At 43.9% G+C, this 23,403-nt stretch overlaps 1 protein-coding gene across 1 annotated transcript in view; it reads left to right on the top strand.

Annotated features, from left to right (window-relative positions):
• nup98 (nucleoporin 98 and 96 precursor) overlaps positions 1–23,403 on the top strand; it is a 107,173-nt gene that overhangs the window by 29,860 nt on the left and 53,910 nt on the right. Inside the window, 8 exon segments of the mRNA XM_073041943.1 lie at positions 2,613–2,755; positions 3,579–3,686; positions 4,734–4,917; positions 7,967–8,130; positions 10,678–10,815; positions 15,301–15,436; positions 19,898–19,990; positions 20,540–20,680. Coding sequence (XP_072898044.1) covers positions 2,613–2,755; positions 3,579–3,686; positions 4,734–4,917; positions 7,967–8,130; positions 10,678–10,815; positions 15,301–15,436; positions 19,898–19,990; positions 20,540–20,680 — 1,107 coding nt within the window.

Genomic DNA, 23,403 nt, shown 5'->3' with positions numbered 1-23,403 from the left:
GTTGTTTTGTTTTTGTTGAGGTGTTTTTCTACAGCTGTTTTGAAATGTTGCTTAAAAATGCTATCATTTTTTAAGTTCTCCCAACATATACTTTCTCTTTTTTCCACGTTTCAGTTTCTTTAATTTTGTTTTAATGGTAGCTATTACTGGATGGTGATCTGAACCACAGTCCGCTCCTGGGTAGGCTTTAGAATTTGTGACGTTATTTCTAAAGCATTTCATTGATGATAATGAAATCTATTTGATTCCTTGTTTTATCTCCAGGGCTGATCCAAGTACACAATCTACGTGGATGGTTTTTATACCAAGTATTGGTGATTCACTTGGTTGTTTCTGTCACACCAATCAGTAAACCTTTCTCCATTTCATTTTTCTCCCCTAATCCAAAAGGTCCTATGATGTTGTCAACCCTTTCCTGTCTAACTTGGAGTTAAAATCTCCCATGACTAGTTTTATATCCTGAGATTTACATTGCTCATAAGCACTGTCGAGATCTTTATAAAACTTGTTGATATCCTCTTCATTCGCATCGTTTGTTGGTGCATAGGCTTGGATTATGCTAATATTAAAAAGGTTACCCCTTAATTTAACTAAAAGCAGCAGGTCAGATATTGCCCAATATCCCATAAGACATTTTGATACTTGTTTAAAATAATTCCAACTCCATACGTATGCTGTTGATCTCCAGAATACATTTTCAGAGAACTATTCTTGGTGAATTTGCCACTGTTGGTCCATCTAATTTCTGACAGGCCTAAGATATCAACTTCCAATCTTTTCACTTCATTTAATGTGTTGTCCAACTTTCCTTTCTGGTAAAGTGTATGGATGTTCCATGTTGCCACCCTTAGCCTTTCCCTATTGCTTACAGGCTCTAGATGGTGGTCTGGTGTCACCTGGAGCCCATGACTACCCCGTACCGAGCGAGGTGTTGTTCTGTTGATGAGAATCAACCCCATTCACGCTGTTGTCTGGTTTCCTTTTGTTTCTTTCCATGATTGACTGACTAGGCAGAAATTTCAACAGTGGTTTGCTGTTGCCTTCTGTTGCCACAGTGCTCATCTAACTAGAGCATTTGACCTCTACTGCTGTTCCCAATTGGGAATCATACACTAGACGTTGAGTTGCTAGATTTTTAATTTGTTAAGATGTCAAAGATTACAGGAAGAAGGCAGGAGAACGGGGTTTAGAGAGATAATAAATCAGTCATGATGGAATGGTGGAGCCAACTCAATGGACAAGAGGCTTAATTCTGCTTTTCTATCTTACAAGACCATAAGATACAGAAAAAGAATTGAGCCATTTGCCCCAGTGAGACTGTTCTGCCATTTCATCATGGCTGATCCCTTTTTCTCCCTGTATTCGGCCCATAACCCTACACACCCTGATCAGTCAAGTTTTCTCTCAACCTCTGCCTTAGATATATCCAATGACTTGGCCTCCACAGCTGTCTGTAGCAATGAATTCCACATATTCACCACTCGCTAGCTGAAGAAATTCCTCCTCATCTCCATCCTAAAAGAACACCCCTCTATTCTGTTACTGTATCCACTGGTCCTAGAGTCTCCCAGCATAGGAAACATCCTCTCCACATCCACACTTGCTTTTATATTCTAGTCCTCCCTTTAATAGTCCTCCTATGGTCTTGTACTTGCCCCACTCACCTTAAAGTTATTAGCCATTGCTGCCTTGGGGTAAAAGTCCCTGACTATCCCTATAATCATATTTACTTCTATCAAGTCACCTCTCATCCTCCTTCACTCCAAAGAGAAACCTCTTGCTCAGCCTCTACTCAGATGTGTTCTCTAATCTAGGCAGCATCATGGTAGATGAGAATGGTTGGTGTCGGTACAGTGCAAAACAGAACGGCTGCTTTACTAGTCACAAACAGGAGAAAATCTGCAGATGCTGGAAGTCCAAGCTACACAAAATACTGGAGGAACTCAGCAGGCCAGGCAGTATCTGTGGAAAGGAGTACAGCCGATGATACATTGGTGTATTGGGAGTCCACTTCACTGAGCACATATGCTCTCGTGTGCCAGTGGCCACCCTTTTAATTCCACGTCCCATTCCCTTTCCAATATGTCTATTAATGGCCTCCACTGTCATGATGAGGCCACATTCAGGTTGGAGAAACAATACATATTCCATCTGTGTATCTCCAACCTGACGGCATGAACATCGATTTCTCAAACTTCCAGTAATCCCCCCCCCCAGCTCCCCACCCCCTTTCCCCCTTTCACCTTATCTCCTTGCCTGCCTATCACTTCCCTCTGGTGCTCCTTCCCTCCCCTTTTTCTTTCTTCCGTAGTCTTCTGTCATCTCCTATTAGATTTCCCCCTTCTCCAACCACACAGCTTCCAAGTCAACTTCCCAGCTCATTACTTCACCCCTCCCCCTCTTGGCTTCACCCATCACCTTGAGTCTCCTCTTCTTCCCCCCCCCCCCCCCCCTTAACTCTACACCTCATCTTTCTCTGCAGTCCTGCTGAAGGGTTTTGGCCCAAAATGTGAACTGTACTCTTTTCCGTAGATGCTGCCTGGCCTGCTGAGTTCCTCCTGCATTTTGTGTGTTTTATCACCCACTCACTGACCCTGCTATTTCTGTTTCAGACTTCGGGACTAACACCACTGGAGGAGGATTATTTGGCACCACAAGCACATCCTCTAACCCCTTTGGCGGTACATCAGGGAGCCTTTTTGGAGGTGCATCCTTTAATGCCACGGCACCTACTGGAACAACCGTGAAATTCAATGTGAGTATTGTGGGCTGGAAAGGGTTTGGAAGATATTCACTAGAACGATCTTGGGAGCAAATGGTTTAATGCATGAGCTGTGTTTGATGGCTCTGGGCCTGTATTTGCTGGAATTTAGAAGAATAAGGGGGGAATATTACTAAAACCTATTGAATGTCAAAAAGCCTAGAGTGGATGTGGAGAGGATGTTTCCTATAGTGAGAGTCTCAGACTAGAGAGCACAACCTCGGAATAGAGGAATGTCCCTTAAGAACACATGAAGAATTTCTTTAACCAGAGGGTGGTGAATCTGTGGAATTTGTTGCCACAGACGACTATGGAGGTTAAGTCATTGGGTATATTTAACAGTTGAGTTTTGATTAGTAAGGGTTATAGGGAGAAAGCAGAAGAATGGAGTTGAGAAGGATAATAATCCAGCCATCATGGAGTGATGGAGCAGATTCAATGTGCTGTCCAGTGACCCACCAGTTTAATACTGGCCAAATCACAGGGCAGTTTACGATGAGCATTTAACTTGCTAACTGGTGGGCCTTTGGACTATGGGAGGAATCTGGAGCACATGAAAGAAACCCACGTGCACACGAGAAGAATGTAAACTTTCTTACAGAGAATACTGGAATTGAGTTCCGAACTCTGACACCCAGAGCTGTAATCGTGTCACGCTAACTGCTTGGCTACTGTGACACTCCAAGCTTACTTGAGGTGCATTGAGGGCTCCTTTCGGAAGAAGAATTAATTTTGAATGATTTAGTGTACTCATGACAATGTGCAGATTCTTGGGCCACGAGCCTCTTAATTTCTCTTGCCTTTTGTTGATCTGCAGCCTCCAACAGGCACCGACACGATGGTGAAGTCTGGCGTCAGCACCAGCATCAGCACCAAACATCACTGTATCACAGCCATGAAGGAGTACGAGACCAAGTCTCTCGAGGTGAGCGCAGTCTCTGGTCGGGGGAGAGTTGGTGTTCATGGCCTCTCCCTGGCCCATTGACATTGGGCTTCCATGCAGCCGAGAGGTTTGGAAGTTGGCATTGGATTGATGTTGCCCACTGGGTGTGTTCACTGCTTTGTGTTCGGGCAGATGGGGCTCATCAGCCATGGTTGGCAGCTCATCTAGGAGAAGAGAAACTCTGATCTCAAATCTCCATTGCCTTGCAGTTATACCCACTCACAGGGAAGACTTCAGGAGTAAATCCTGAGGGGGAAAAGTTCAGTGCTGGAGTCCCTAAGGCAGTCCTGCGATGCTGACTGGCAACTGCTGTTGATGCCAAAGTGTATCGGTCTCTGCCGTTCCTTTGGGTTCATCACCAATAATAAAATAAGTAAAATAACTTTACTCGCACTCTTACAACTCAAACATGCTTTTTGTAAAACCTGTGCACAAGAAATACTGCATGGGCTGCTATCACCCGCGCTATTTCTGAAGCCAGGACAGAAAACAGGTATGGCTTGTCAATGATGAATATTGACCATTTGTAAATTTGGCAAATTCCTTATTTGAAAGATCAATTGCCATCATAAGAGGTGTTAAAATTTGATCAAAACTTGAAGATGACAACTGATGATATTTTGAAGTTAGTAAAGCAATTGTCCCTTAGTTGTTGCATGTGTTTCACATCCTTCCTTATATCTGTCTCCGGCATCCCCTATTGTATAAATAAATGCTGTGTTTTAGGAAGACCTTGTTGGACTTGACTACGCCGTCACAGTCAGCCCAGCCTATCTCATCAGAAGTGTTTTGGTAGTGTTAGTTGACTTCTACTGTCCCAGCCTTGCTTGGGTGTTGTCTTTAACCCTTGCTTTACCACAATTTCCACACATAGACAAGGGGAGCCTGCTGCATGGACAACAGCTTGCTATCCACTTTGTACTGCCCTGGCTTATGTATTCAGACAACTAGGATACAAGATCCATAGTTGACCCTGACCAGCGCTATTGGGTATTGACACTAATTCCTTGTGACTTTTGCCTTCCCCAGGAGCTACGACTGGAAGATTACACTGCTGGCCGGAAAGGACCACAGGCCCCGCTGGGGGGTGGGGGTGGACTCTTTGGCGCGTCCACTGCTACATCCAGTACTGGCACTGGGCTGTTTGGAGCCACACCAGCCAACCCCACTGGAGGATTCAACTTTGGTCAGAACAAAACGAGCTTCGGAGCAGGTGAGTTCACTGACCATCAGGAGAAGGGTCCTTCATAGTGAAAGGTGCATGAGGGAGCAAGAATTATTGGAGTGAAACGGTTAGTTTGTCAGCCTATCATAGTATGCTTCACCATTCCATCGACTGATTTACAAACTGTATTGTCTCAAGCCCCCATTCTCCTGCTTCTCCCTGTAACATTTGCCCTTACTAATCAGGAACCTATCAACCTCTGCTTTAAATATACTCAGTGACTTGGCCTTGTGAGCCATCTGTGGCAATGAATTCCATAGATTCACCACCCTCCAGCTAAAGAAATTACTTTTCATCTCTGTTCTAAAGGGATGCCCTTGGTGGCTGTGTTCTCCATTACAAGAGTTTCCCACTATAGGAAACATTCTCGCTAAGCCTTTAAATATTTGATAGGTTTCAGTGAGATCCCCTTTCATTCTTCAAAACTCCAGTGAGTACAGGCCCAGAGTCATCAAACGTTCCTTATATGTTAACCCTTTAATTTCCAGAATTATTCTTGTGAACCTCCACTGGACCCCCTCCAATGTGAGCATTTTCTTTCTTGGATACAGGGCCAAAACTACTCACAGGTGTGGTGTGACCAGTGTCTTATAAAGCTTCAGCATCACTTGCTGCTATATTCTAGTTTTCTCAAAATGAGTGCTAATATTGCATTTGCCTTCCTCACCGCAGACTTAACCGGCAAGTTAATCTTAAGGGAATCCTGCACAAGGATTCTAAAGTATCTACAAGGCTTTAGGGAGAGAATTAGTCTGAGACTAGAGAGCTGGTGGGAACCGTCACTTCGATTTGCGTTTTCTAGTTTTTAACGAGCAGTATACCGCCAAGCTGCGGCAAAGTGGTGACTGGAGTTGCGTTGTGGTGCCAGCGAGTATTGATCAGTGTTTGATCCCCACAGCTGAGTGTCCGGACAGACTGTGTCGGTTTCCTCCCTCAGTCCAAAGACCTGCTAGTTAGTAGGTTAACTGGCTTGTTGGGCAAGAAGGGCCTGTTCTGCGCTGTATCTGTAAATAAAATAATAAATAAAACCTGTATGTGTTGGGAATGCGGGAGGAAACGGGCACGGAGAGGAAGCCCATGCAGCCAGAGGGTGAAAGCAGAAGCTCCTTGCAGACAGCGGTTAGAATTGCTGGTGCTGTAAAGCGTTAAGCAAGCCACAATGCTCACATGGCACCTTTAGAGTGGTTGTAGCTATATTCTATTGCTATTAATTCTAAACCAAGAAGGATTCAAACTGGCCCCAACCAGATCCTGTACTGTTTTCAGGTAAACTGAAGAAACGAGGGTAGAGTCCTGGGTCAGACAGTAACCACCCTGGTGGGTGTAGTTTCTTCTGTTCAGTGCTCACCACTTTGTCATGAGGCATCGAGTCTGCTCTGCATTCCACCATGGCTGATATATTATCCCATTGAACCCCATTCTCCTGCATTCCCTCCGTAACCTTTTCCTTGACTAGTCTAGAACCTATCAACATCCACTTTAAATATACACAGTGACTTGACCCAATACTCTGCAATGCCTAGTACATCAGTGCAGAAGTAGTCATGACAGATCTAGCAATTGAACCTTGCCACCTTGTAAATAAAATTCAGAACTAAAGGTCATTTTAGAGCTTGTATCAGTTTTTAAAAAAAATTTATGTGTGATACAGCACAGAACAGGCCCTTCTGGACAACAAGTGGTGTCACCCAGCAGCCCACCGATTTAACTCTAGCCTAATCAGAGGATAATTTACAATCATCAGTTAACCTGCTAACCAGTACGTCCTTGGACTGTAGGAAGAAACTGGAGCACCCGGAGGAAACCCACATGCTCACAGGAAGGAACGTACAAACTTCTTACAGAGAACACTGGAGTTGAACTCCAAATTCCATTGCTGGGCTATAGTAGCATCACCCTAACTGCTAGGCTACTGTGCCCCACCTTCTTTAGATTTGAAAAATGACCCTATAATTGAAGTGTGATGAAAGGTGCATAAACTGACAAATTATTCTGAGAAGTTTTGGCCTTTAAACCAGTTTTGTTTTTCAGGTACTTTTACTGACACCTGCATATAGTCCATTAAGTCTTATTCTGATCTGCCTTTCCTCTGAACACATGACTCTGCCCTGTTGAGAATATCCTGAAGCTACAGGAAGGGTTTTATAGATTCTACAGCATGTATCATCTACCCTTGGCAAAGCATATCTTTGACTTGATTGGGCAGCTATGCAGCCTCCAACTTATTTGGACCTCAAGTTCAATTTTGTGTCACCAAGAAGTTCGAATGACTGTAGATTGTCACAAAAAAACAGAATTAGACCAGGGACACTGGTGCTGTAATAGCTCTACACTAACCACTAAGCTTCCATGCTGTCCCAAACAGTAATTATCCAAGCAGCAATTACTGCTTAATTTTAAATTGGAGGGCAAGTTATTGTTAGGAGTAAAATAAATCATTATCAGGTTTACTTTCGGAGGAGCATCACACACAAAAGGCTGGAGGAACTCAGCAGATCAGGCAGTATCTGTGGAGATGAATAAATGTCCATAGGTGTTGCCTGACCTGCTGAGTTCCTCCAGCATTTTGTGTGTGTTGCTCTGGATCTCCAGCATCTGCAGACTTCCTTGTGTTTTTAACTTAGGAAGATGCTTTCTGTGTCTACGTGGTGCGTAGGCCAGGGCAGTACCATATGGAGAGCAAGCTGTTGCCAATGCAGCAGACTACCCCCTCCATGCAGCCAATGAATCCAAACGAATGGCAGAGACCGGTATAGGTCGAGAATTTTTTTGTTTTGTGGCAACAATGCGGTGCAATATATAAATAATAGTCTATAAATTACATTAAATATATATTCAAAATTAAACAAGTAGTTCAAAAAGAGCAAAAAAAAAAGATGCAAGCATGTGTGCATGGTGTGGGGTTACAGGTAGGTCCTGATATTATTTTGTGTGACAGGTTTGGGGCTGAAAGGATAGTTAAGTATGGCTGTTGCCCCTTGACGCAGTCTGTGTGCTGTTACTGCTCTCTGCTGACATTTGGATCTCTGTCTTCCAGCTGCTGGTGCTTTTGGTACATCTACTGGAGGCCTCTTTGGACAGCCACAGCCCACCAGCAGCCTCTTTGGTGCCAAGCCCTTCGGACTCGCCACCACCACACAGAGCACCGGCTTTGGGTTCGGTGCGGCTAACACACTGGGGCAGCCCAACACCAGCAGCATGGTAAGACTTTCAGGAGAACTGTTAGTTTAACTGTCTGTGTGTTCAACTTGCTAAACTTGTGATTTCTTGCTATAGGTAATGGGGTAAAACCAAGAGGGAGCAGTCTCACTGCTGGGAGAGTTATCATAAAGATAAAAATTAACTTAGTCACCATTTAAGCCCATTACCCCTATTGATACATGGGTCTCTGCTGGCAGCTCACTAGAGTCCTCTGTCTTGGGCCAGTCTTTCAAGTTTTCCCAGGTGTAGCCCATCTTGGTCTGTCCTTCCTCTTCCAGGAATGGGGTCTTTGGAGCTCTGTTGACATTTCTGAAGCTCTGAGGTTTTATGGAATGGGGTTACAAACCCCATGGGCAACCCCCCTCCTTTGACAGCCAGGCTTGGGACAATTCATGGCAGAGTTTTTATTTGTCATGTATACATCAAAACAGTAATATGTAGTTTGCATCAACAATCAACGCAGTCCAAGGGCAGCCTACAAGTGTCACCATGCTTCTGGCACCAATGTAGCGCGCCCACAACTTACTACCCCTAACCTGGAATATGGGAGGAAACCAGGATACCTAGAGGTATTACAGGGAGAAACATACAAACTCCCAATTGATCCCCAGTGGGTGATCGTTGGTGCTGTAATGGCGTTACACTAACCGGTATGCTGCGTGTTATTCAGCACAGTAACAGGCTGTTACACCAAGCAAGTTGTCCTTCGAGCTCCTGACGTGTGCTTTAGATGGTGAAGTCTTTGGGGTGTCAGGAGTAAATCTCTCAGTACAGGGCTCGGTGCCTAGCCTCCCATATTTCTGTGGCTGTGCCTGCTACCTTTCAGATTAGTAGTGACTTTCAGGATGTTGGGAACAATGGGTATTCCATTAAAGATCGGGGTAGCTGGCTCCTTGTTGGAGGCAACAATGTTCTGGGCAGCGTACTGCCACATCTAGTACAGCGGCTGCCACACATCAACCACCCAGGGTCAGTCCCGGCCTCTGACGCTGCCTGTGTGTGAATTTTACATGTTCTCTCCACGACTGCGTGTGTTACTCCCGGGTGTTCCAGTTTCAAGAAGACCATCAGATTAGGAGCAGAATTAGGCTATTTGGCCCATTTCTAGGGAGGTCTTGAGGGACACTGTGATACGAGAGGTGCTGTAGATGAACTGAACCAAACCCCCTTCTGGAGTTGGTTTTCTATTGTCTATTGTGCAGTGCAAGTACAAGATACAGTGACAAACTTGTATATGAAGGGCCTGAAGCATCCCCACACAATCTCTGACCCACTACCATCAGGAAGGAGGTATGGAGCATCGGGACTAGGTTTGCCAGACGGGGTAACAGCTTCTTCCCTCAGGCTGGGAGACTATTGATGAGGTCTCTTCACGAAGACAGTGAGCTGTTTAATGTTTACCTGTGCTGCTCACTACGTGCATTTTTAATTGTGTTTTATTAACTTATTTATGGCAATATTTGGTTTTAAGTATTGTGGGTGCACCATGGCCCAGAGAAATGTTTTGTATGTGTACAGATGACAATAAACTTGAATTTCTACACATCAAATCATTACACGGTGCATTGAGGTAGAATAGACTAAAGCAGTAAAATCTAGAATAAAGTGCAGTGCAGGTACACAATCAGATGCAAGATCATACTGAGGTTCATGCGATCAAGAGTTTATCTTATTGCTCAAGGAAACCATTCCATAGTCTTATAATAGCGAAGTAGAAGCTGTCTTAGAGCCTGGTGGGACATGCTTTCAGGCTTTTGTATCTTTTGCCCGATGGGAGAAAGAAGAGCAGAGAATGTCCGGGGTGGGTAGGGCCTTTGATTAAGCTGGCTGGTTTACTGAGCCAGTGGGAAGTGTAGTCAGTCCTTGTATGGAAGACTGGTTTCTGTGATGAGCTGAGCTGTGTCCACAACCATCTGTAGCTTCTTGTGGTCATGTGCCTACTATAACGAGTCTTTCACCTTATTGTTTACGTTCACTGCACTTCTCTGTTGATGTTTATTCCACATTGTTACAGTTTTATCTTTTTCTACCTCAGTGCACTGTGTAATGGATCGATCTGTAGGAACGGTATTCAAGTTCTTCACTGTATCTTGGTACATGTGACAATAATAAACCAGTTCCAGATGGGGGCTTGGTCTATTCAGATGTCTATGTTTGAAAGAATTATTTCTTCCTTGGCTTTCAACTCAACAAATGAGGTGCTTATTACATTGCTAGTTGTGTGCTATAGTAGTGTACAGGTTAGCGCGACGCTATTACAGCCGGGGTGCCAGAGTTTGGAGTTCAGTTCTGGCATTCTCTGTAAGCAAGTTTGTATGTTCTTCCGGTTGAGTGTCTGGGTTTCCTCCCACAGCTGATGGGCTAGCATGTTAATTGGTCATTGTAAATTGTCTGGTAATTAGGCTATGGTTAAAATTGGTTGCTGGGCAGCCCGGCTCGAAGGGCCTGTTCTGCGCTGTATCTCCAAATATAAATTAACAATGAACAATGCTTTATGAATTCAACTTGGCACTTGTCTGAGCTCTAACCTCGCCATCTGTGTTCCAGAGTTTATTTGCAACTCCTCAGGTCTCTCAGTCAGGAGGGATTTTTGGAAGCAGCACGAATACCAGCACTGGGACTGGGTTCGGCACTGGAGGCAGCTTGTTCGGTGGTACCAATGCGGCGTTCACCAACGTCAACAATGTAAGTCCAGGGGTTCACCGCGTTCCTGATTGTCCTGGGAGGTAGCACTGACTCTGACCATCCTGAAAGAAACTTGTGGTCCACATCCATAGATCCCTCAAAGTTGCCACACAAGTTGATTGGATGGTTAAGAATCAGTTGTGTGTTGGCCTTCATCAGTTGGGAGATTGTGTTCAAGACTATAGAGGCTATAATGATGCAGCTTTATAAAACCCTGGTTAGACAAGGTGCAGAATCAGGTTTATTATCACCGGCATGTGATGTGAAATTTGTTAACTTAGCAGCAGCAGTTCAATGCAATACATAATCTAGCAGAGAGGAAAAAAATAAATGAACAAGTAAATCAACTTGGGATATAGTGTTTAGTTGGGTCACCTCTTTATAGGAAGGATGTGGAAGCTTTGGAGAGAGTATAGAGGAGATTTACCAGGCTGTCTGGGTTAGAGAGCATATCTTATGAGGAGAGAATAAGTGAGCTAGGGTTTTTCCTCTTGGAAGTGAAGGAGCATGAGATGTAACTTGATGGAGGTGTACGGGATGATAAGAGACATAGAGAGGGTGTAATATTGAGATGATTGGAGGAAAATATAGGAAGGATGTCAAAGATAGCATTTTTTAAAAACACAGTATGTGGAACACGCTACCAGGGATGGTGGTAGAGACAAGTACGTTAAGGACATTTAACAACTTTTAGATAGGCACATGGATGAAAGAAAGATGGAAGGCTGAGGGAGGGAAGTGCAAGTTAATAGGTCAGCACAATGTTGTGGGCTGAAGACCCTGTACTGTGCTATAATGATCTATGTTCAACTGAGGGCGGCTGATCCCTGATCACTCACGAGATACTTCAAATCAAAAGCAATTTAACCAGTGCAGCTGCAAGCTAATACAGAGTACAGGGATCATCTTGTAGAGCATTTGAAATGTACTGGAGTTCAGAAAGATCATGCTCGGAGCACTGAATAAAATCTGGTTGATACAGTCTACAAAGGGCACATACACAGGAAAAGGTGCGCAAGCCATTCACTTGAATGTTGGTTTAATGTGTCTCTGAAATATCCCTAATGTATCTGATTCTGTCTGAGAGTAACATACAAAATGCTGGAGGAACTCAGCAGGTCAGGCAGCATCTTATGGAAAGGAATAAACAGTTTACATTTCAGGCTAAGATCTTTCATTAGGGCTCATTTATGCCTATCTAAAAATTTCTTAAATGCACCTAAAATATCTACCTCAATCACCACCCTTTGGAATGTATTTTTCCTTAGTAAACACCAAAGAGAAATATTTGATTAAAAAATCCCACCTTTTGGCTCAAGATATAGTCAACCCAGTTGATCTCCAAGGGGGTCCCTATTCTCTCCCTAGCTGCCCTAATATAACCATAGAACTTCTTGGGATTTTCCTTAACCCTACCTTCCGTATCCTCCGTGTAGCTTCTCTTTGCCTTCCTGATTTCCATCTTAAAGAGTATTTCTAATCATTTCATAGTCATCAAGGGATGTTAAGGGATTGTTTTCAATATTAGATGAGTCTAGGACCAGAGGGCACAGCCTCAGAACAGAAGGACATCCATTTAGAATGGAGATGAGGAGGAATTTCTTTAGCCAGAGGGTGGTAAACTTGTGGAATTCATTGCCAAGATAGGCATAGAGACCAAGTTATTGAGTATATTTAAAGTGGAGGTTGATGACTTTTTGTTTAGTCAGGGCATTAAAAGTTACAGGGAGAAGGCAGGAGAATGGAGTTGAGAGGGATAATAAATCAGCCATGACAGACTGATGGAGTGGACTCAACGGGCTGAATGGCCTAATTGTGCACCTATATCTTATGGTCTAAGATCAATCTAAACCTTCTCTCCCACATAGCCCTCCATTTTGTTAAAATCATCCCATGTGCCTATCTGAGGTTCTCTACCTCTACCACCATCCCTAACACTCATCACTCTATGTGTATATTAGAAACCCCTGCCTCTTACAACCCCCCCCCCCCCCCCATACTTCCCTCCAGTCACATTAAAATTTTCCCTCTGGTGTTAGCCATTTCAACCCTTGAGGGGGAAAAGTCTCTGGCTGTCTAGTCTCTGCGCCTTTTATCATCTTGTACACCTCTATCCATTCACCTTGTCCTCCTTCACTGTAAAATCCAAATCACTATAGAAAAGAGTGACGTGGATTACTGAATTACTTGCTCTATTCAGGAAATTGATAGAAAATGATAAATCCAGAAGGAAGCCTCTTTACCTAGTGATGTGACTCATTCCCACAGGGAATGGGGAACCAGCAGAGAGAACAAATAGAAGTGTATGGTGTTGGGAGGGGTAGGAAGAGTCTTGGACCTTAAGACCATGAGATCTAGGAGCAGAATTAGGCCATTTGGCCAATGAGTCTGCTCTGCCATTCCATCACAGCAAGCAGTAAGGCTGATCAATGCCTCTACTCACTAACCCACCACTATGTTATCATTTCTTGTCACAGTCACCTTGCATACGGATACTCGTGTATCTAGCATCACTTTATGGGCATACAATCAATCTGTGGATATAAGTGATCTTATTTATATTTATTGTTTTTTAGTTACAATTGCATTGTGTATTTTTTGTGCTACATTGGATCCAGCGTAACACATTTAGTTTCATTTGCACTTCTGTATTGGAAATGACATTAAACAATCTTGAATCTGAATCCTTCTCAACCCCATTCCCCTGCCTTCTCCCCATAACCGTTGACACCCTTACTAATCAAGAACTGTTCAACCTCTGCTCTAAATTTGCTAAATGATTGGCCTCCACAGATCCGCTACCCTCTGGCTAAAGAAGTTCCTCCATCTCTGTTCTAACTGAGCGTCCTTCTATTCTGAGGCTGTGCCCTCTGCTCCTAGACTCCCCCACTATAGGAAACATCCTCTCCACATCCACTCTTATCTGTGTCCTCTGGTCCTAGACTCCCCCACTACAGGAAACATCCTCTCCACATCCACTCTATCAGTGCCCTCTGGTCCTAGACTCCTTCACTATATGAAACATGCTCTCCACATCCACTCTATCTGTGTCCTCTGGTCCTAGACTCCCTCACTATAGGAAACATCCTCTCCATATCCACTCTATCTAGATCTTTCAATATTTGGTAGATTTTTATTCTTCTAAACTCCAGATTCAAATCAAGTTTAATTATTCAAACCATGTATGGGTACTGCTGAATGAGTACCGGGTGTTCCTCTGGGGCCAAGGTGCAAAACATTCAAAAATAGTGGGTAACGTATTTTAAAATATCGAGCAAAGAAGCATATACACTTGGGAGCTGGGGTGGGGGGACACATTGTCCAGTAATTGTTGATACAGTCTGCCAGTGCACAGAAGCATGCAATCCAACCTGTCATTCCACCACTCGAACTTGGGAGGGCAGCACCAGTGGACGAGGCTAGGCCCCAACCGAGTTCAACCATGCTTCCGCGTCACTCACCTAGTCTGCAGCAGCAGGCAAGCCTGAGGCTAGAGGCCTAGTACTCACGCCAGTTGAGGCTACGCAACCCCCATGTCAACTGTCTCTCCACCAGACAAGGGTAACGCCTGTGGCAACATGCATTATTATAGTCCGACAGTGTCTCGCGATCACAAGTGAAATGTCTGAGACAATCTCACACCCACTCTGCTTCCGAATCCTAAAAAAACAAATTTTACAAAGAAAGAAGCAACTTTTGTTGGTCCACAAGAGGCTGCTTTGTTTGCATGAACTGCCATCTTACTGGAAGTTCATGCCCAGAGCCACCAAACACTCCATATGTTAACCCTGTAATTCCTGGGATCGTTCTTGTGAAACTCCTCTGGACTCTCTCCAATGCCAGCACATTGTTTAGACTCCCAAGTTTGATCAGTGTCATATAAAGCTTCAGCGTTGCATCCTTGCTTTCATATTCTGAGCCTCTTGAAAAGAGTGCTAACATTACATTTGCCACCACCAACTCAAACTGCAAGTTAACCTTTAGGGAATCCTGCACAAGGGTTCCCAAGTCTCTTTGTACCTCTGATTCTTGAGTTTTCCCCCCATTTCAAAAAGTCTTGTTTTTGTCTACTACTGAAGTCCATGATCATACACTTCCCCACACTATATTCCATCTGCCATTTCTTTGCCCATTCTAAACTAAGTTCTTCTGCAGACTCACTGCTTCCTCAACACTACCTGTCCCTCCAAATAAATTCTTATCATCCACAAACTTGACCACAAAGCCATTGATTCTGTCATCCAGATCATTGACATATAATGTGAAGGGCTTGAGTTTAGTTTGTCAGGGAATCAAGAGGGTTGTGAAAGGTGGGTTTAGAAGAAATTGGTGAGAGGAGCATTGAATTTGGTTGTAGAGGTTGCAGATTAGTATGTTGTAGGGAATGGGCTATCATCAGTTTTCTTACCAACTGGGAGGTAAATTTGGATCCACCTTGGTTAGATTGTTTGCGGCCCTGACCCTCTTTCCTCCCTCTACCAGCAGACCCTGTTTGCTAGCAAGCCAGCGGGATTCGGCACTGCGACCACGACTGCATCCACCTTCGGCACTGCTGGTGCTGGGCTGTTCGGCAACAAGCCCAACCTGACCATCGGAGCAGGCACCAATCCGTCCAGCTTTGGTATGTGTCCACCAAGGAATTCAGATCTCCCTTCAAACTTTTCAGTTCGAAAGTCAGGAAGTTATGTTGTGGCTTTATAAAACTAGCTAGACTGCCCAAGAGTATTACGTGCAGTGCTGATCACATTGTTATACAGCACTGTGTAAAAGTCTTAAAACACTCTAGGCTTTTTCACAAACGAGAAAATCTGCAGATGCTGGAAATCTGAGCAACACACACAAAATGCTGGAGGAACTCAGCAGGCCAGGCATCTATGGGGGGGGGGGGGGGGGGGGAAGTACAGTTGACATTTAGGGCCGAAACCCTTCTCCACAGCCATCTGTGGCAATGAATTCCACAGATTCACTACCCACTGGCTAAAGAAGTTGCTCTATCTCTGTTCTAACTGAACATCCCTTTATGCTGAGGCTGTGCCCTCTGGTCCTAGACTCCCCCACCAAAGGAAACATCCTCTCCACGTCCACACTATATAGGCCTTTCGATATTAATGAGATCAACCCTCATTATTCTAAACTCCAAAATGCCCAACAGGTTTCAGCCCGAAATGTCAACCATACCTTTTTTTTTTCAATAGCTGCAGCCTGACCTGCTGAGTTCCTCCAGCATTTTGTGTGTGTTACCCTAGATTTTTTATATGGTTTCATATGGCCTCTATCAGAGCCCTGATCTCAACATCATCGAGGCTGTCTGGGATCCTGCAGCCAAAGTCTGCCGAAGAACTGTGGCAAGTTCCCAAAGATGCTTGGAGCAACCAGCCAGCCGATTTTCTTGTGAAACTGCACGACTGTGTACTTAAGAGCATTCAAGCAATTTTAAAGGCAAAGGGTGGGCACACCAAATATTGATTTGATTTAGTTTTTACTGTTTACTTTTTATAATAATATTTTTTGATATTTAGAAACATTATTTTTGAAAGTATCTTACAGAATTGTTTTACATCTGCCTAAGGCACAGTACTGTAGGAAGGATGTTGAGGCTTGAGAAAAGGTGCAAAAGAGGATTCTCTGAATGTTAAACCTCTGAGTCTTTGCATCCACCATATCCTTCAATGCAAATTCTGTCATCTTCCTACCAAACATTTCTTTAACCCCACTCACTACTTTCTGCTGGAATAACTTCCTCTGTGATTATCTTGTCCATACATCCCTCCCCATTAGTTTCTCTCCTGCCACATATCCCTGGAAATGACCGAAATACTACACCTGCCCATTCACCTCATCCTTCCTCTCCAATCAGGGCCCCAAACAGTCCTTCCAGTTGAATCTGTTGAGGTCGTCTATGGTATTTGGTGCCCCCAATGCAGGCTCCTCTACATTTGTGAGACCCAACATAATTGGGGTACTGATTTGTTGAGCACCTTCACTCCATCCACCAAAAGTGGAATTTTCTGGTGACCAAACAATTTAATTCCTGTCCCATTCCTGTGTCAGTCCAACCTGATACCATGAACATTAATTTTTCTTATCGTTTGCCCCTCCCACTTCCCCCTTCTATTCCCCATGCTGCCTTTTTACCTATTCTCACCAGCTTATCACCCCCCGCCACCTGTAGTCCTCCACTTTTCTCCCATGGTCCACTCTCGACTCCTATCAGATTCCTTTTTCACCAGCCCATTACCTTTCCCACCCAACAAGCTTTACCTATCACCTTCTAGCTATCCTCCTTCCCCTTCTCCACCTTTTATTCTGCTGTCCTACCCCTTCCTTTCCAGCTCTGATAAAGAGTCTCTGCCTGAAACATCAACAGTTTATTCATTTCCATAGATACTCCCTAACCTGCTGAATTCCTCCAGCATTTGCTCTGTGTTGCTCTGGACTTCCAGCATCTGTAGAATCCCTTGTGTTTACCAGGGTGTTGCCTTGTTTAGACAGAAAATGCTATAACGAGAGGTTGGACAAACTTGGGTTTGTTTCCTGAAGCAAGTCGAGTCACTATTATTGTCATTTTGACCATAACTGCTGGTACAGTACATAGTAAAAATGAGAACGTTTTTTCAGGACCATGGTGTTATATGACACAGTACAAAAACTAGAATGAATTATGAAAAAAAAACACAGGAAAAAAAAACTGCACTAGACTACAGACCTCCCCTAAGCAGGGGAGGCTGAGGGGTGATCTGATAGAGGTTTATAAGATTATTAGAGACACAAATAGAGTAGACAGACAGTATCTATTATTGTTTGAAATATCCAAAACCAGAGGGCATGTATTTAAGACTAAGAGCTAATTTCAAAATAGGTGTGAGGGGCAAATTTTTTAGAGTTGTGGGTGCCTGGGATGGGGGTAGAGGCAGATACATTAAGGACTCTTAAGAGCTGTTTAGATTGGCACAGGAATGTGAGGAAAATGGAGAGATATGCACATTATGGAGGTAGAAGGGATTAGTTTAGTTGACTATTTGAATATTTGGTTCAGCACAACATTGTGGGTCAAAAGGGCCTATTTTTGTGCTGTACTGTTCCATGTTCTAAACAAGCTGGTTGCTTTGTGCAAATTTCAAGTACCTTACATTTTTTTAGGGAGCCAGCTCCTGGTGTGGTCAACTCCCCTGGGCTCCTCAGCCTTGCGGTTAATTCTCTGCAGGTCCTGCCATCTTCTCCCCAGTCCAGATTGATCAGCTTTGCACATGATACAATGTGATCCAGATGTCAGCGCAATGATCTAAGAAATACTTAAAAGACTGGCTTTATTTGTCATATGTATATTGAAATATCAAGCATTTAGTGAAATCTCATTTGAATCGGTGACCAGCACAGTTGTTGAACCTGTATGCCTTGGGTATGTGGGAGGAAACCGGAGCTCCTGGAGGAAACCACGTGGTCACAGGGAGAAAGTGCAAACTACAGTGGCAGAAATTTCACCTGAGTTGCTGTTGCTGTAAAGTAACGGCCACAAAATGGTGTGTGTTGCCGGTATATACCATACTGTAATTAAGCTGAATAGAGAACCTCTCAGTAAGCAGCACGAGACTTAATGTTCAGCTCTCAATGCTGCACTTCTAAGGAGAGAGGGGCCTTCCAAGTGTGGAGTGGAGTGCAGATTCTCCAGAATGCCATCGATCTTAAATTGGGGGACTATGCCTGCAAATCCACTGGAGGCCAAAGACGGCCGACCTGTCCTGGGGTGGTATATGCATTGATGAGTGGGTGGAACATGGGTTGTTTGCTGTCATTGCTTCTTGTGTTCTGCATTGTTCTGCTGAGCATTATGGACATGTTATGTTAGCACCAGAAAGTGGGATGACACTTGCAGGCTGACCCCAGTACATCCATAGGTTGTATTGGCAGATAATGCAACTGATGCATTTCACTGTATGTTTTCTAGAACATTACAGCACAGTACAGGCCTTTGGACCCATAATGTTATGCCAACCTTTTAATTTACTCTTGGATCAATCCAACCCTTTCTTCCTACATAGCCCTCCACATTTTTCTGTCACCCATGTGCCCATCTAAGAGTCGCTTGAATGTCCCTAATGTATCTGCCTCTACCAGCACACCTAGATGCACCCACCGCACTCTGTATAAAGAACTTAGGACCATAAGATATAGGAGCAGAATTAGGCCAAATGGCCCACCATGTCTGCTCTGCCATTTCATCGTGGCTGATCCAATTTTCCTTTCAGCCCCAGTCTCCTGCCTCCTCCCTGTATCCCTTCATGCCCTGACCAATCAAGAATCTATCAACCCCTGCCTTAAACATACATAAAGACTTTGCCTCCTCAGCTGCCTGTGGCAACAAATTCTACAGATTCACCATTCTCTGGCTAAAGAAATTTCTCACTCCATTCTAAAAGAACACCCCTCTATTCTGAGGCTGTGTCTTCTGGTCTTAAGACTCTCCGATCATAAGAAACATCTTTTCCACATCTACCCTATCAAGGCCTTTCACCATTTAACAGTCATGTGTTTTAAGGTATCATAGACTAATAAAACACTGTTCCATGTCAACCACAGCATTCTCCCTGCTAGTCCAAGTTTGACCCATAACCCTCGAGTCCCTCCCCTCTGAGTACCTATCTAGGTGCCTCTTACAAGTTGCAGTTGTACCCGCCTTTACTGCTTTACGGGGCCATGCAGCAGTGTTGGTGTGACATGCTAGCATAGTGGTTAGTACAACGCCATCATAGCGCCGGCGACATGGGTTCAATTCCTGCCACTGTCTATAAGGAGATTGTATGGTCTCCCTGTAACTGCGTGGGTTTCCTGAGTGCTTTGTTTTCTCCTGCATTCTTAGATGGGGACATTTAAGAGGTTACATTGATCTTGGAGTAGTATGTTAAAGGGTTGGCAGAACATTATGGGCTGAAGTGCCTGTACTGTGTTATGTTTTGTTCCTCCAGCAGTTAGTTCCAGGTACTCATTAACCTATGTGTAGTAGTTAGCTCTCAGATGTCTGTGTGTGGTGGCCGGTTTGGTTCAGTAGAAAGTTTAATGGTGAACTTTGGGTCTGTTTCCCCAGGATTTGGAGCGAACACAGTTACAGGAGGATTGTTTGGGAATAAACCTGCCACTGGAGCCCTTGGGTCCACACTTGGGGCTGGTTTTGGATCAGGTGAGCCATTTGGTGAAGAGCGTCCTCATAGCAGTGGAGAAGTGTGTCTACCAGGCTGCACCCCTCCCATCCTCCCCAGTGAAACCGTGGTTGACAAAGCATCAGAGAGGCAGCATTCGCAGAGCGATGTTTCAGAGGCCAAGACCTTTATTTGGGTTCTGGTTATGTCGGGTGTGCTGAGTGCTTGGGGAGTGGGCTCATTCGCAGTGTTCCTCCCTTTGGCTTAATGAGCTAAAGCTTTTCTCTCTGGAGCAAAGGAGAATGAGAGGTGATTGATAGAGATATACAAGATAAGATGCATAGAATGGACAGCCAGCGGCTTTCTCCCAGGGTAGGAATGGCTAAAACCAGGGGGTGTAATTTTAAGGTGATTAGAGGAAAGTATAGGGGGGGGTGTGGGGAGGGATGTCAGAAGTAGGTATTTCACAGAGTGGGTGCAGGGGTGGTGGTAAAGGCAGATATGTTGGTTAAAAGGTTGGCACAACATTGTGGGCCAAAGGGCCTGCACTGTAATGTTCTGTTTTAAATGTGGCATGCCTTGTTTCCTAGCACTCGGAGCAGGGCAGACCTCCTTGTTTGGCAACACGCAGCCCAAGCTGGGCACTGCTCTTGGAACAGGGGCATTTGGAACAGGAGCATTTAATGCTGCCAACACCGGTGTGGGATTTGGAGCCCCTCAGGCGGCAGTCTGTAAGTAACCCTTTCTACCTGTGTGTCTGAGTCTGTATGTGTCACTCCCACTTACATTTGCAGATAGTTCATTCAATCCAGTGACCTATCCAGCATTTCTGCTCCTGGGAAACGCTGTCTCATTCTGCCCTGCAGAGCTGATGTATGGTTAGAATGACAAAGTTTTTGAATCTTGAATCTTCCCCTCTCCCATTGGTTCCTGCTGACTGCAGCGGTTTGGTTTTTAAAATGCTCATGTGTTCTGATGCCTCTGTTGTCTGGTGACTTTTTCATTCTGGTATCTCCTCCAGCATTGATGCTCGACGGCGACCATGAAACCTCTGAGGTGGTAGGCAGGACAGAGCAACCCTACAAGACCCTCTCTAATCCTAAACCCTGTAAAAAGGAAGTAGTGATAGTAGGGGACTCTATCAGGTGTGTACTGACAAGGAGTCTTGTATGGTGTGTTGCCTACCAGAAACACAAGTTGGAATCTCCCTGGATGAGTAAATAAGCTCCTGACCAGAGCTGGGGTGGATCCAGTAGACATTGTCCAAATTGGAATAAATTACATTGGTAAGGGCAGGCTGTCAATTTTGTAAGACAAATTTAAAGAGTTATATGGAAAACCTGGACAGACCTGACAAGCTGGTCTTCTCGGAAGTACTGTATATGCCTCATGCCAGTCCAGTTAGGATGGAGAGGATTAGAAGACTTAATGCTTGGCTCAGATTATAGTGTAGGCTAGAGGGGCATAGGTTTGTGGGACATTAGAGTGCCTTTTGGGGCAGATGGAACCCGTACCACCGGGACAGGTTGCATTTGAACCGGAGGGGCAGTTAGTTAGTTAGTTAGTTGAGGACTGTTTAAACTATGGAATGGGGAAGCAGGGAACTTGAAACAGGCTAGGCTCAACAATTTAAACACATCAGGGCTTTAAAAATGGGTCAGAATAGGAAGAAAAACATTAGTAATAAACTGATGGCCTGTATAAATGCAAGAAATATTAAGAATAAAATAAATGAGCTGGAATTGTATTGTAAGTATGATATCATAGCAATAACTGAAATTTGGCTGACCTTGAAGTATGATAAGTGTGTGTGTAGGCCTCCGTTAGTCTCGATAGACCATGGCAAGGTTTTTTTTATGGAAGACCAACAGTTACCCATGCTGCAAGTCTCCCCTTTCCATGCCACCAATGTTGTCCAAGGGAAGGGCATTAGTCGCCACGGCACCGGTGTCTTCGAAGAGCAATGTGTGGTTAAGTGCCTTGCTCAAGGAAACACACGCAGCCTCAGCCAAGGCTCAAACTAGCGACCTTCAGATCACTAGACGAACGCCTTAACAACTTGGCCATGTGCCAACACGATGATAAGTATAGTATTAAAGGTTATACTTAGGAAAGATGGGCAAGATCATAAAGGTGGAGGAGCAGCCATATACATACGAGAATTTAAATTTGAGGCTGCTTGTGATTGGAGATGAATCGACTTAGTGAAGATATCTGGGTGAGAATTGAAAACTAAGGATAAAGGAATACCATTGGGTGTGTGTTTATAGACCCTCGAATGCTGATAGTGATTTTAATGAACAACTCTATCAGAATATTAAAAAGCAAATTCTGAAGGTGACGTTATGGTTGACTTTAATTTTCCAAATATTGAATAGGAGAGCCCAGTGACTAATGGATTACAGGAAAGGGAAATTCATTGATATATTGTTTTTGACCCAGTATGTTAATACACCAACAAGAGAGGAGGCTTGTCTAGATACGATATTCCAACAATCAGGATAGAATTTTAGTATGGAAGTTGTTGAGCCTTTAAGAATAAGTGATCATAATCTTGTTAGTCTCAAAGTTTTTTGGGAATGTTTATCAATAAAAACAAATTTCAGAAAGTCAAAGTGTATGCAGATACGGGAATGACTGGAAGGATCTGCTTGACGTTGAGGAACAATTGGGTTGATTTAAAGAGGTAATACATGCAGTGCAGGAAATGTTCATTGTCAAGGTTGGAAGAAGCAATATAAAACATTAGGTCAACTACATGGATGAATAAAAATATACATTAACAATTATTAAAGAAAATACAGCTCTATAGGGAATACAGGAAAAAAAGTAATGATGTTAACCGTAGGGCATATGAAAATGAGAGCTATAGTCAAGAGGGAAATTTGGATTGCTGGAAGGCAAGTTGAAAAGAATATTGCTGATAACGCTAAGAGTGAGCCCCCCCCAAGAGATTTTTTTCCCCCCAGTACTTTAATAGTAAAAAAAAAGTCAAGGGGGAAGTTAGTATATTAGGAATAATAGTGGCATGATAAATTGTGCAGAGAAGGACATAGCGTATACTCAACTCATATTTTGCTAGTATTCACCTGGAAAGATGTTAGCAATATGCCAGTAAGTGTAGAGAAAAATAAGGTTGTTTTATGTGACTTGGAGATCTTAGAAAGTGAGGACTTGCTATCGCTGAAAAGGCTGAAAGTTAATAAATTTCCAGGGCCAAACAACATGTATCCAAGGGTACTTAAAAAGGTCTGTGGTTATAGATACAGACCCCTAACATGTATTTTTCAAAAGTCATTGAAGACTGTTGTAAGTCCCTAAGGACTGGAAATGGCCACACTGACCCTGGTAACTATAACATGCATTGCAGACAAGATAAAGGAAGCAATAATAAAGAATGAGATGGAAAAGCAGCTGATAAGATCAGGCATGTTAGCAGAAAGCCAGCATGGGT

This window comes from Hemitrygon akajei, chromosome 4 (assembly GCF_048418815.1).
Source record: "Hemitrygon akajei chromosome 4, sHemAka1.3, whole genome shotgun sequence".
NCBI classification, from domain to species: Eukaryota; Metazoa; Chordata; class Chondrichthyes; order Myliobatiformes; family Dasyatidae; genus Hemitrygon; species Hemitrygon akajei.
This window is presented reverse-complemented; position numbering and strand designations above follow the sequence as displayed.